General features: G+C 31.6%; 1 protein-coding gene across 1 annotated transcript; it reads right to left on the bottom strand.

Annotated features, from left to right (window-relative positions):
- Positions 1-6204: 6204 nt before the first annotated feature.
- On the bottom strand, positions 6205-13836 carry LOC145619243 (uncharacterized). Its single transcript, XM_081673896.1, has 14 exons — positions 13549-13836; positions 12979-13116; positions 12682-12763; positions 11884-11960; positions 11406-11506; positions 10060-10189; positions 9528-9644; positions 9337-9422; positions 8552-8618; positions 7888-7966; positions 7534-7625; positions 7261-7404; positions 7082-7154; positions 6205-6817 (listed from the first exon to the last, which is right to left on the bottom strand). Exons 1-13 carry the CDS (start codon positions 13693-13695, stop codon positions 7119-7121), a joined length of 1296 nt encoding a protein of 431 aa, XP_081530022.1. The 5' UTR covers positions 13696-13836; the 3' UTR covers positions 6205-6817; positions 7082-7118.
- Positions 13837-15500: the final 1664 nt, after the last annotated feature.

The raw sequence follows: 15500 nt of genomic DNA, 5'->3' as shown, positions 1-15500 counted from the left end.
AGGTTGTCGACACGATCAAGTCACAGGACAACAAATTAATTGATTCACAGTATTTCGATGTACGTACTTACCCAAAAAGCCTTCAACAGTTGCTACGTTTGCTCCCACCGTCCATGCATGCATGTTCAATTTCTTGATAGATTATTTTTGCAAAAGTTGACGTGGCTTCATCACTAATTGTATTTAAAGTACAAATTAGGCACATGCCATTATAAATTCATTTATAATCAACTTTATAGCTAAACCGTATACGACTTGATATGTATGATTTATTCATCATAAAGTATAAAGTTTCATACTCTTTATTAGAGCTTATAAATAAATTATGTAACGCTTAACTCACTTGGTAAAATTACTTTAAATTTTAGAAATTAAAGTTAGTCAACCTTTTTTTTTTCCCTCGAATGTTATATTTGGTCAAACTGTTTAACATTGCCAATCTATGATAAGGAAGCCTAGATTTTCTTGTACCTTGTTTTAATTAGTTACAACCGCCGGTAGACAAACTTAGCAATGTTAATTGAAATTAGTTGCTTGTTTTCGAGAAAAAAAAAAAAAAAAAAAAAAGTACGATCAAATTAAAGTAGAATATTGCAGAGAATTTAAGCTTCGAAGAATTAAGGAGATGTGTTTAGTTAAACCAAATAAGAGAAGACAAATTAAGACTTAAGAAAGAATCTCGAAACTTTATTTTATGTTGAATTTTTTGCTCAGGGAATAATAATCACAGCTTAAAGTCTTCAAATTAATGCATAGTGTGACTGACTAGTGTCTAGTGGTTTCTTTTCTTTTCTTAATTACATTTTAATATTCATAAGTAACACTTTTTGTCATTTCATAATTTTCTTCTTTTAGGCTACCTTTTATTTGGCTTTTGTAACTTTGTCGCATGTCAAATTATTTTATGCAACGTACAAAAAAATAAAAATAATTTTATATATTTATTTATTTATTTTAAAGGGAAGAAAAAATATGGAGGAAACGAAGAATCTCTTCCCAAGGTAAAGTGGCTCAAAAACAACTCACAAATTGTTATAAACGACAAATTATGGGCATGCACCAGCAAGAAACTGGCTAAACTGTCAAGTTATTGACAAAAGAGAACGTTAAAATAATAAAATTAGTCACTAATTAGGTAATTAATCTGTAATTGTCCTAATTGACCATGGTCGTGCCAAAGGAGATTCACGACATTCTATATGGAATTGCAGTCCTCAAAAGCATAATTAATAAATAATCCATGTTGTTAAGTTTATACTGTACTCTATGTAAAAAAAATCTAGTTTAATAGGTGATTAGGACAATAATAGTAACTTCTGATGATGCAATGGTTATACGCATTTTTATGATTTTAAGATGAATAAGCATAAGATCTTGATTTCCTAAATAAAAAAAAAAAAAAAAAAAAAATTAAAAAAAAAAAAAAAACCCTAAGATGTTGATCAGAATAATAAAATAACACGTACAATTAGTAAATTATTATGTACATACAACATACTCGTATTATATAGAAGTTTAAATAGTGAATATTCATATGAACTTTATCTAATTATACTCTTAAGGTCTATTCTGATTTATTGAACTGATTAGAGCTGAACTGAACTGAACTGAATTGAACTGAATAGAGCTGAAATGAATTGTTTAGGAGAGAAGGAAAATTAGGAATTGAATTGAACTAAACTGAACTGAACTGAACTGAACTGTACTGAAATTAAACTGAAGAGAACCGGCACTTAGCTTAGCGAACATTTATAGGAAAATCAGCAATTATTATTTACATAGTGTTGAAGTTTTTTTTTAAAAAAAAAAAGATACGAAATACAAATCATACCATTCAATGTCATCTGGCGATACAACTCGTAATTCAATCAGGCATATCGATCTTCTGTAGGACAAGATATAAATAATTTGATCCTATCTTTATAGTACTACACTACGTATTACACGTATCTTGGTGTTAGTATAAAAACGTAGCATTATCAATAATAAATACTCCTTGTTCATCATGCTTTAATTTGCTTACGTTATTAAAGTTGAAGCATCTGATCTATCATTTTCAGTTAGCATGCGGTTGGCATCCATGTGCAGCTTCACTAACCAAACTAATACTCTTACTATCATCAATTTTATTATACTTGTAGCACGTATCTTTAATCTATCTGTGAATATCTTCTTGATCATAAAACTAATGAGAGTAATAGGACAATGCAAGTAACATACATTATACATAATGTATGGATGTGACTATGTGAGGATGTGAACTCTATACACCACGGAATATTACGTATTAGGTAATAAAATTTTTTGATTGGTTCTTAAAATTAAATATGGTATTGTATCTCATATACATCACTATAATTGTGATCGCAAGCTATACTCAAAAGATTTTTTTTTGTCCAAACAAAACTAATAGCTGCATAGTCACTTATTATATATATTACTTATTATGGCTTGAGTTTAACGTTATATCTGGTATCTATCTTAAGCGAAAGGAAGAAAATAAAATAAGCAATTGTTTTCAATACAGAGGATATACATTAATACATATATACAGTTTGCTACATGTCATTTTTATCTCTATCTTCTTCGTATGAATCTTTCTTTTTAAGAAGAAATTAAGTTTTATTACAATCTAAATGATCCATCTACAACCTTTTTTTCCCTTAATGGCAAAAACTTTCTAAAAACAACTATTCATTTTAAACCAAAAATAGCAAAACTTTTATTTCCATTGTGTAAACCATAAACGGCTAGCTAGACTTTTTACGACACTTCTTTTCAAGCCATTGTAGTCATGTAGATCCAACACCATTTGGTCTCTTGTAACGGTCAAAAAAAATGTGAAGGAAGAAAAGTGACCTTTAAACTATCAAAGTTCAAATTTTTAATGGCTACATGGTAGGGCTAATTTGCCCTACCTTACCCATATTTTGGCCCACCATTTTTTTCATCCAAAAAGGGTTCCTTCACTTTTAGGCCTTGGGCTAAGAATTAATTTGTTTGAGTATGCCGCCAAATCTTTCGATATTTTTTTTCATATGATATGATTTATTTCTACAACTAGGATAGTATGAATTTTGTTTTGATTAATTTTATCTTGTAATATATTTGCATGTGATTAGATTTGCTCATTATGTATTCATGCATTAAAATAATTTCATCACATTTGGGAATATTATTTTGGCATTTGGTGAGGATTCAAATGCGATTGCTATTCAACTTGTGTTTGATTCTTGGTTTCTATATTTGAGAAAGAGGAACTAACTAAAAAAAGAGAATAAAAGAAATTTTACCAACCTTTGAGACTTTAATGAAAATGTGTTTAAGAATGTTTGTTTTGTTCACTATAAAAAATGCCAAGTTGAAGATGAGGATTCCTTCAACAACGAAATATCTCACAATAATACAACCATACAAGACATTTATTACCAAACTTGTATTTTGATTGTACATTTGTACATGTTCATCATTAAAGAAACATTATAATGTCAGCTTTATTAAATACAAATTCTTACCTTTTTTAGTACAAAGTCGAGCAAATAAAAGATCATTATATGAGCATATGTTCTACTTGTATTAATCCTACTAGCCTACTCCATTCGTTCCACAATGATGTTCCTGTTCGGAATCTTTGAATTTTTTAAGAAAGAGGGAATCTTGTAAATTTCTCTTAATCCATAAGAGCAAATATAGTCACGTGGGATTTATTTTGATTCGTTTTAGTGAGTAGATTATTAATATCTAACTTTTATAATTTTTGCTTGTGTGAGATTAAAGATATTTGCGGTCAAAGATGGGTAAAATTTTGCATCGATTTGCGAAATAGGAACATCATTATGAAACGGAGGGAGTACTATTTTGGAAAAAATAAACGCGAACTTCAATCAAGAGAAAATAAGGTTACCTAATGTTAGATGTACTGCATGTTTAACTACCCCGTTAGCTTTAATAAACTTATATTAAGGTCTGACAAGTCCGGTTCATGAATAATTAGTTGATAGGTATACATTATTCTCTTTCTAAGGTTGCTTAACAATGCGTATTCTTAACGAAATAGAGGGAGATATAATTCATGAATGATGATGCGTATTGACTAAAATTACAAGTTTTGCTTTGCATGCCTGGCCTAGAAAGATCCTACTCTTTGCATTTACACAGCTTAATTATGAAAATCACCCCACACTTGGCCCACATAAAAATATGTATCAACAATCATCATCATCATCATAATTCGGTCCAAGACAATACAATGAAATCATGAATATTAAAGGTACCCAAGAAATTCATTTGGTAATTGGTAAATTAGAGGGTTATAGTAAAACAGTAAACATGTAGAAACATTTTCAATCTAAAATAATACGAATCTAACATAAGCCTGCTATAGTATAGTACTGTACTTGTATAATTGAGTTATAAATTGACTAGTGAAAACCGACATGGTTGGAAGGAAAGGCAGTAATAAAGTTAAAGAGTATGATTTTTATGAGGATTTCCAGAGCATTGCGGCTGTACTATTGTCTTTTTTTAAGAACAACAATTGTCTTTTTTTAATAGATACTACAGTATGCATCAAATACAATTACATGACAATGTTGACAAATGAGTAAAAGACACAATATTTTTCTTTATAATGAAGGTGAAGGTGAAGGTGAAGTCGACAACATTTTTTTTTATTTATTTATTTATTTTTTTTATATATAAAGAAGTCGACAACATATTTTCGTACGTGTCTTTTTTTCTTTTTTTTTTTTTTTTTTTTGCTATTTCTCTATTTACAACTATGATATTGGGATCACAATCCTGTTGGACATTATTGGACTTATGTAGTCATATGACTAGGTGTAGAGGCTTAGAGCTACTAATACTTTTGGTGCAAATTATCCAATTGAAAGATATGTGTATTAAAATCGGTATAACGATTGATAGAAGTAACATATGCTAGTATCATGATAAAACAATTGAAAATTGTATTCTATTCATCTCTATCAAAATGAAATCTCTCGGTCCTACAATTTTAAATGAGAGACACTTAAAACGTAATCACATTAGCTAAAAGGTTAAAAACATAAGGTAATAATATACAAATCACATACACTTGTTATCAAAGAACGTACAAAAAACAAGAAAATGCAAAACTAATTACTTAATATTATTCACCCGATACACAAATAAGATAATAGAAACTAAGAGGGCAATAACAATAATAATATTCCAACTATCAAGTCTATTACTGAACAAAACAAGAACAAGAAGATTTAAAGCTAATAATTCATGGTACAACAGGTTGTAAATAGAAAATTACCAATATAACAATGGTAGAAGTTAACTAGTCATTGTAACAATAATACTTGACATAGACAATTTAGCAATAGTTTGGCAACATTCTACTAAGTACCTAATAACATGTCTCCTTTTAATTCATTCAATTTCAACCCCTCTACTAAACTTTGTCATAAGTATATTCTGTTTTTTTATTTTTTTTTTTTTTTTTTTTTTTTTGAGAATAAAATATATTTTGTTATTAAGAAAAACAAATATCTAATTACCGACATTTTAGACATCTAGGAACAAAATTAGTTTGTCTTTGAAACATATGATCAAGAACAGTTTTCTTCACTGGAGTGAAAACCCTACTACTACATAAGCCCATCAACCCACTTTTTGATTAACAGATTGAAATTAAAGTCCAGCCTTATTAGGCTTAAACATCTTCAACACGGCCCAAAAGTTCAAAAGTGATTTCAGCCCCAAAAATTGGGCCTAATCGAGCAAAGGAAAAAAAGGAGAATCATTGTTAGGGGGAACTGTTTTTTATGAAAACTGTTAGGGAGAACATTGGGGATGTTCTGATGGAATTTGACATGAAACTAGTTTTTAAGCTTGGGTGATTGTCATTAGTTTTTCTTAAGTATTAATGTTTTTAATACATACAAACTTAAAAATTAGAAAATACAAGTAGTGATTTTTCATAAATTTAAAATCCAATATTTCTTATTAATTTTTATACAAGGATTACAAAGACTGAGACCCATAAACAATGTCAAATTACGTAATTTCTTAGCATATAAAATAAATATTGTAGTCAGTAGTGAATATACTATAATGTTAATCCCAAACTCTTATCCGTATTGTTCTCTTATATACGAGTACGAAAATAAACTGCACATTATATAAACTCAAAATTTCCTCACATAATCATCGTAGTATCCAAATACATCAAATACTGGATTACGTAGCTGGAGGAAAGTTTAAAGGGCAATAAATCTACAAAAACCTCGGCAATGACCTGGGTAGAATGGTGTATGCTGTGGTTTAATCAATGGTTTTAATAATAATTATATACATCCATCGTCACTAGCGTTAAAATATAAGTGTTCTTCATCCTAAGTAGCAGCTCTTAGATATTAGACTTTAGACCTCATTCTTCTTTCTGTGCGTACCCCCCACATCTCAACTCTGCTCACTTGCTCAGTCAATGGTGAGTCGGAAACTGTGACCATAAACCTCTGCCTGCCTGCTTGTAATAAACCATCTCAATCATTCCTTCCCTGAAAATCAAAACCATCTGGGGGATTCTTCCGGCTTAGATGCAAATGCCCTTATAAAAATAAGCAACGATTTGGATCAATAGGGCTGTAAGCCTGTGATTGGCATGCATTTTGTGTTTCTACTGTGGCAAAGTGTCTCACAAGTAAAAACAGCAATAGATGCTTCCGAATATTAACGTGGAACCTCTATTGACTTATTGAGCAGTTGAATAAATCAATGGTTTGTAACACCAAGCTTCCCCAGTCTCTGCGGAGGAAATGTAGTCGCACTGCATAAAATTAAAGATAATAAGCTTATAATGCTGAAGTTTGCATGGAGGTGAAGACAAACAAGTAAAGCACTGAAAGAATACCAATAAACATGAAAAAAATGAAAGATAAAGAAACAAAACTTCAAACAAAATTTCGTATACGTGTATACATTCAAGTCATGATTATACAGAGAAATCAAATGTAAATGGCTACTTTAGACAAGTGGAATTCACTTTGAATCAAACTTTATGTGCAGAGGAAAATTTTGGATCAGGGCTTACCATAAAGAATATGAGGAAGTATAGTTAATAAATAATGTCATTGCGAGATGAAGCAGCTTATCACCCAATGAATCTGTTGAATATAAAAGTACAAAGTAAGACAACATATTGTATATTATTGAAAAGCAAATTTCTGTTTATCATGATTCCAAAAAAGTTAACTTGACGTTGTAACTTACAAGATTATTTTCAGGTGTTCTCCAGTAAAAACCTTGTAACACAACAATCGCTATATTTGAAGTCAATAGGACAAAAATGCTCAAGGCATGAACTCCCATCCACTCCAATGCAATTGTCATCCACCTGTATCTCCAAACATCAACCTGCAGAGAATCAATCAATGATTTAACGTGCTTGTCAGCATTTTATATAGCTAATTCAATTCAGAATCTCAAAGGGTTCTCAACACTAGGCTATAAACGGGTAAAAATTCTCACAATTGTGCAACCTACCAATAAATAAAACGCACAGAATATGAATCCTGCACAAGCTGACGTAACAAGAACATAACTGACTGTAAACAGCGATTTATTCACGGGAATACCTGAAAGTTAAACAGATGTAATGTTAGAAGAAGATCAGTTAGTCTAAAGCATATACTTGTAATTTATTCCTTCAAGAATCCTAATATATTGATCCAGAATATGTGTAGTCTACATGACTTAATAACATGTAAAGGCACAGAAATTATACAGTCCAGTAATCAGAATTAGGCTATCTATTGAGGTCAGATCATTTAACCCTTCAATAAATTTTGGTTGCCATGTAGCTAACAAATATAAAGGCCATTGGCAATTCAAGCGTACCCATAAAAGAAAGGTATAGCCCAAGGACAAAAATGGACATTGAAAGTATGGACCATCTGTGCAGCCGCTCTTTGTGATCCTGAAAAACATCAGTGTTAGTTCCACATAGTTTATGTGATTTATAATTTTCAAATCCAATATTTACAAACTGGACAACTCAAAATATACTTTATTTAACAGTCTACAATCAAACATAGTATGTTACCCCCACCCCCAATAACTCAATATCCACGCTCAAGCAAACAAAAAATGAGAGAGAGAGAGACTGGAAAAATTAATTTGTCTATTTATGAAATCAGCTGTCCACCTTCACTCCTATCATCCCAACTCATCATATAACCCGTACAGGCTACAGCCCTACTCCCTCGACCAAGACCTTATAGAGTTTTGAAATGAAATACTCAAATAAGTGTACTAGTGGTCCTAAATTTTAGGGGGATTGGCTTATGGGTTACTAGGCTATTCCTCTTTCTAGTTATGGTTCTAATTTTAGTGATGTAGCGTATTTTTTGAGTCTACAAACGGTTTAAACGTATAATGTGATTATCAGAGGTTAGATAGTAACACGACCATTAGATTACAAATGTTAATCATTTCCTAATATAATATGTTTATTCTGCTGATTTAATATAATAATTGTCATTCCAGACAGTAGCCTACTGACCTGTGTTTGTACAAGAATGTGACCAAACTGAAGTCCAATAATGCAGGTCAAAGCAGCAGTAAGAGATCTGTGATAACAATGTGATAATGTCAGACATGTACTCAAAAGATCAAGCACTAGACAGCACTTACAGTATTTATCATGTTAAAAAAATATCAACCAGTCAACGATATATCAACAACATTATCTGGTTCAAGTTTTCTTTAATAAGCCAAAAGCCGTAGATATGCATTGGATATTAATACAATATTGGTTCTTCTCGATATACATTTCTTATCAGAAGACCATTAGAATGAAAGGCCTTTCTTTCTGGTCGATTATATTAGAAACTTGACTGGCCAGAGTTACATACGTAGTACTTGCATAGCAACTCTATAGAAATCAGTACGATGATAGTTTTATAAATAGAGCTACAATATCTCTAGATCCTACTTGAAAATACTATAGAAATCAACAGCTCTTCTTTACACAAACTACATCAAGAAACTTGGAAATGATGGAAGATAAAATAACCCAGAATCAGTCAGTTATTTTCAAAAAGAGAAGAAATGTACCGCTCCTTTAAAATAATGTGTCATATTTCCTAATAATTTTATGCAGGTTGGGAATTTGCTTAATTGCTCCTCCAGATGGAAATTTAATATTTAAAAATCAGAAGTAAACCAGAAACACTCTCCACAGGGGTGAAGGAAAAAAAAGGTCAGTGGTTACCAAGGTCATTCTTCTATAATGAAATGGAGTACTATTGTAAAAAAGGAAGGTCTGGAGGCAATATTTGTATTTACCCCAAAATTCCTTCTGGATCAAACGGAGCATGGCACCATGAAGGTGAATCTTCAGGTACTAAGCCATCAACGGATTTATTACACACCTGCAATGAAAACCAACAGTGTTAATAAAATAAGGACAAATTGTGGAATTGCTTCCATAAGTTTCATAACAAGTGTCAGTAAGGTACGATAGCTTAGTAAGGTACCTTCAAGTTTTGGTATGCAGGCTTCGCATAAAGATGATTAATTCCAAGAATATAGCGATCAATCATTCCAGCTGAATTGCATGCAGGGCTAAGGTTACCTCTCAGTCCACAATTCACCTGCCAGAATTAAAATGAAAGAAATGTGAGGCCAATGGTACTGGTCACATACATAACAGGTTCCACCTTCCATAGTTTGAGACTTTGAGGGCATGATATCATTGAATTGCATACCATAAGAGTCATCAAGGATGAAATATCACTATGACTTTTTTAAAAAAATAAATTAAAGTATTATCACAGTCGGGGTAGTTTTATCAGTCCAAATTGTAGTTGGCACTGACAATTTTCACATTACATCAATGAAGTTATAAACACTCAAGTCACTCACCATTCTGATATCAAAATCTCCTATGATACTTTAAGTGCCATTTGAGAGCTTTTTAACTTGCAATTACATAGTAAATGATTCATTAATTCCTTCATTTTTGCACCAAGAATAAGAAGAAAAAAAATTTATGTCACCAGTACTCACCTTGTAAACATGAGTACCATTTGCAGCAGGCAAAGCTAAACCCGAGTTTGACGGATTTATTTCCCAATCGGGAACATATAAGCCATACATAAGTCCAATATACACAGAGGACAAAAGCAAGGCCACACACCTGTAAAACAAAATTGCATCAGCATACGCAGTAAAGTGTAATGAATATATATTTAACTAAACAGTATTTATATATGGTCAGTCTTCTAACTGCCAAGCATAATCTCAATAAAATATCCACACAGTACCATAACACTTGAGTCTTTAGGATTTAACCTAAATAAAAACACAAACATGGCATGCTTAGAGGCATGATCATCATGTTGACTTAGACTGAAATTTACTTTAATATAATGTTTTTTTTTTTTTATTTATTTAATTTTTTTTTTATTTTTTTTTATCTAAATAATACCATCAGATAATTATAAACTAACCAGTCATACCACTCCAGAGTTTTTCTTTGCTACACTGGTTGCATTCATGCATATCCTAAAAAAAATAATTCACAAAACATAGCCCTGAATTCTGCACATTAGAGAACACTTACAGCTGACAATCAGCTAGGCCAATCCATAATATAACTATATTAGGATGATGTCCATGTATAGTTTTGTACTCAAGAACAGCTAACTATATCTACTGGACCCAAACTAATCCGGTATTTGGTTCTCCATACTAACTCACAACTCTCCAGAAGTCCCAAAAGACTTAAGTGACACAGACTAGTATTCTCTCCGACAAAACATCTGTTTTAGAGATCAACAGTACTTATTCATATGCCTAAGAAAACAGATTGCTACATAATATCTATGCTAAGAAATTAAAGTATTACCCATGAGGAATGAATTGCGTCTGTCATAAGTATACTCCGTTTATTAGGTAATCATGCGTACACATACTATACAGTTTTCATTATTGAGGTCCATCACACAAAGGCAAAACACCAGAGAAGGCATATCTTATTGTGAATGAAACTGTAAGATATATCATCACAAGTTCTCCATTACAATGCGAACTTCTCTAGTTTCAGTTTAGACTTCGCTCCACACTCAAGTTGAAGAATTAGTCCTAGGTTCATCAGCGCTATCTATGTATATTACTAATTGAGGCAATTGCATTTACGTTATAGGATCACATGAACAATCACTTAGATTCAGTTGCTGGTTAAGTTACTTGATCAAGGACAGCAATTTTGAAAAACTGCCTATACATCTCAAGAATCAGAAAATTGACAACAATGTGGTGTAGATGTGTGGTTTCCAATACCCAAATACTTGCATATATCAGTGTTCATCCTGGTCAACATATATGAATCAAAGATACATAGTCAATCTTACCACTGCCAGAAGTAGCTTTTTACAATACCAAACTTTCTCCACTTTTGACACGGAAGCCAAATCTCACATAAAGCAGCAACTAAATACGCAATTGATATCCTCTGAACAAATGTAAAAAAACACAATCAATACTATATTTATTTGTCAAGCTAAGATAATAAATTTAATTTTTCAACAGACTAAACAACAGCTACAAGATGAGTAAATAACATAGATACTAAAATTTCTAGTCCTCATATTTAAATGTTATAATAGGCATTTACTACTGTAGAAGTCTAGTCATAGATAGCAGTAGAGCAAAATAAATGCCTTATTATTTACGGGCCCCTTTCATTCATAAGAGCCCATAGTTGGCTGTGGTTGCCTCTTATGCTCATTACCTTTTTTTAATTTCAACCTTTTAGCACTTAGCAGGCCTAATATGGTATAAGCCACATAACTAGACATGGTTTTTCCTCGTAAATTCAATTCAACAAACCTGCAGGATGCCCATTGAGCGTATCCTCATAATATCAACACCATATGTTAATGACTTGGCTCCATGTAGATAACCACCTGAAGATGGATACAACAATAAATATATGTTCAGTACGTCTTTCTTGTTTGTTGTAACATGGGTCTCGATTAATGAGTATAGTAACTTGAAGTTTCATAGAAACATTGAACAAAAGAGAAGTACAGCATGATGGTCAATAAAATATTTCAAAATTATAATTGCGTAACCAATACAGGTTATAATAGTATAGCTTAAAGAGACAAAAAATACAGTTGATCCAGACCCATAATGCTTCATCAGTACTACAATATACATAAATTCCATACTGTATCCAGGTACATCTAACTTCTTCCATACGGATATCTTTGTCAATTTTTTTTTATCATCAATATGTACTCAGGTACAAGATAGAGGTTACGACGTTAATACAATTCTATAGATACAAGTCAAGCAAAGGACAGTTTAACAAAGATTGAAGCAAGAAAACAAGTCAACTACTTAAAACGGAGAAGCATGAAAGACTATCTTTTGACCTCAAACGCTATAAATAATAAAAGTCATAATCTTGAGGAATGAAGTCACTTTTACAAAGATACAAAAACATAAATCCAAAAGTTATAAATCCTAAATATGTAGAAACAACAACAAACTTGTCTTCTTCTTTTTGAAATTGTTCTTTAGATTTGAGTTCGTTTTTAACTAATTCCAAATATTTAATGGGCAATTCAATGAATCAAACATGGTAATCCAACTGCAATATTATTGTATGTTCAAATTTACCTTGCAGAAAAACGCCTAAAATAAATAGTTTCACTGCCCTCATTATTGCCTTCTTTGTCGCGTCCATCCGGTCCCCGACTTTCTGAGATTCACCCCAAGATAAATTACAGTACGTCAAAACCTAATTGTTCTAATTCTTAAATTGAATAATAGGAAAAAGATATACAAATCACTATTACTTTAAATCAAACATTAATTACATCAATCGATCGACTCGTGATTTTGACATTGATTTCTAACTAAATACCAATATAAGGCTAAATATATCATTATAAATCAAATGAACACTTTATTTACCTTGTAAGCAATAGCAAGTGAAAGTCCAGCGATGAAGAGAAAGAAAGGCATAACGAAATCAGCTAAATGCAATCCATGCCATGGCGCATGCGCTATTGCAGGAAATATTGATCCACCATAATCAACCACCATCATCAACTGGAAAATTTTTTAGAAAAAAAAAAATTAAAATGGTAAGTGTTTTTCGATATTAATATGAATATTTGCATCCAAAATAAATCAAAAAACAGTAATCATTGAATCAGAAATAACAAAAAAAGATCGTCAAATTGTACAGAAGAAAGTAACAAATCGACAAATTTTGTTTTCTTTCTAAACTACATAATTCCAGAAATAACAACAAAAAACACCAAATCCAGAAATTAACATGCAAAATTTCTTCTATTTTTCCGATTAATTCGACAATATTCAAATCTAAAACAAACAAAACCAACACTCATTGTTCCAAAACAAAAAATCATCTAAAATCGACAAAATTACAGAAACAAAACAAAAGAATTATAAATCAAGAAAGAAAAACAAAAAAAATCACAAAATCCTGAACAATGTCGAATGAATGAAGAAACATACGAAGACGCAAAGACCACGGAAAACGTCGAGAGAAGCGACGCGCGCGGTTTTGGGTTTGACGGCAATGTTCATCGGAGGAGGAGCAGGCGGCGGAGTTAACGACGGAGGTTGTTCGATGTCGTTGTGAAGAGGCGTATACTCCGCCATTAAAATCGAAGGTTGAAGGAGGAGAGAGAAAGTGAGGGGAAAAACCAGGGGAAGAGAGAGAAAGTAGGAGAAGAGTAGAGTGAAGAGAGAGAAAATAGGAGGAGATTTTTTTTTCTTAATATAAAAAGAACGCCAGATGCGTGTAACTGGCGATTGGAATATTTACGGGATGCTACAATGGGAGTATTTATATTATTTCTTGATCCAGTTTTAATTAACTATTTTGTAAAGAGAAAATATCGCGCAAATTGTAATTTTTTCTGAAAATAAAATGGATTAGTGACCCTTAAATAGTAACCGAGGAACTCTATAAAATTAACCGAGGAACTCTAATATTGCAAGCAAGTTCCTAGCTACAACCATTGGAGTTGCTCTAATATGATAATTAGCTTAGAAGCTTATGTGGCATAACAAGCTAATTTGACAATTAGCTTACCATTGGAGTTGTTCTTATACTGACGAAGTAACTCAAAAATAGTTACACATAAATGTGGCTAGCCACATGGCCCACATATAAAAGTTTGTGTTAGGATGATTAAGATATTGTTATTGAAATGGATAAGGAAGTGTTTTACTAAAATTGAATTATTATGGATAATATGTTGTCTATGTTATTTTTGGAAATATTTCGTGGAGGAAGTTGATAAGTTATTTTTTTTGTGAGTTTTGTGAATTTTTTTTTAAAAAAAAAAAAATAGTGGTGGTGGAGTCCATGTTGAACTTTTATTTTCCATTATCCTTTAAGAAGATGAAGATGTAAAGGTGGGAATTTTTTTTCATTTTTTCTTTTTATTTTTAAAGAAAAAATAAATTAAGTGATTTTCCATGGAATATGCCAATATGTTTAAGAATCAAAGAAAAGGTAAGATGGAGTGTATACACGTATTATCGCACATAACCAATTTTTACAATGTGGAGATTCAATCATCTTTCAAGGTGTTTAAAAAAGATTTTATTTTTTGTGATTATAAATGGTATTTGCTTTTTTGGTTAGATATCTTAATTAGCGATGGCACATATATAAAAAGTTATTGGTTATGTACAATAATGAATATGATTCAAACATTTGATCTTAAAGAAAATACGTACAAGTGTATCTAATAGTGATGAGTTGATTCAGTCTTCTTTGCAAGGTGGTTGTCTACATATATTTTTTATTTTCTTATAATAGCAGAACATGTAGTGTGACTGGAGGAGTAAAGCACAAATACGGTCCCTAAACTTTCGTATTTGTGCACTTTTAGTCCCTCAACTTTCAATTGTGCATTTTTGGTCCCTCAACCACCATATTTGGTGTTTCTGACATAAAAGTTGAGGGACTTTGCCTAGTCAGCGAAAGTTTAGGGACCTTGAGTCAGCAATATTTTTTTTTTTATTTTTTTTTTTTTGGTCAGATTTATTTATTTAATAAGAATCTTTATATGTGAGGTGGCTAATGTGATGATGAAAAAAAGTTTAGGACTGAAATTAGCCACATTGAATCAGTATAACCAAAACTAAATCATTAATTAGAAAACTAAAGTAATTAAATTAAAAACAATGTTCTTCAATATTAAAACCAATTAAAAATCTTTTGTTCTTTTGATTGAAATTTTTTTGATCTTTATCTATATTTTCATGGCTTCCTCTCTCTCCCCCTCTTCCCTAACCTTAACCCCCCTTCCAATTTTCTCTCTCCTCCCTTCTCCCCTAGTCCCATGGCTTACAACTCCTCATCTCCTTCGACAATGGCTCCCACCCGACCACCCATAAAAAAATTAGCCAAGCTTCGACAATGGCTCCCTTTTCTCTCACAACCACCACAC

This window comes from Chenopodium album, chromosome 27 (genome assembly GCF_948465745.1).
Source record: "Chenopodium album chromosome 27, dcCheAlbu1.1, whole genome shotgun sequence".
NCBI classification, from domain to species: Eukaryota; Viridiplantae; Streptophyta; class Magnoliopsida; order Caryophyllales; family Amaranthaceae; genus Chenopodium; species Chenopodium album.
This window is presented reverse-complemented; position numbering and strand designations above follow the sequence as displayed.

Coding starts and splice junctions, on each gene's coding strand:
- LOC145619243 (XM_081673896.1), bottom strand. CDS start 13,695: ATGGCGGAGTATACGCCTCTTCACAACGACATCGAACAACCTCCGTCG. Junction 10,190..11,405: donor AAAAGCTACTTCTGGCAGTG/GTAAGATTGACT, acceptor TTTGTTTTACAG/GTGTGTGGCCTTGCTTTTGT. Junction 7,405..7,533: donor TCTGTGCGTTTTATTTATTG/GTAGGTTGCACA, acceptor GATTCTCTGCAG/GTTGATGTTTGGAGATACAG.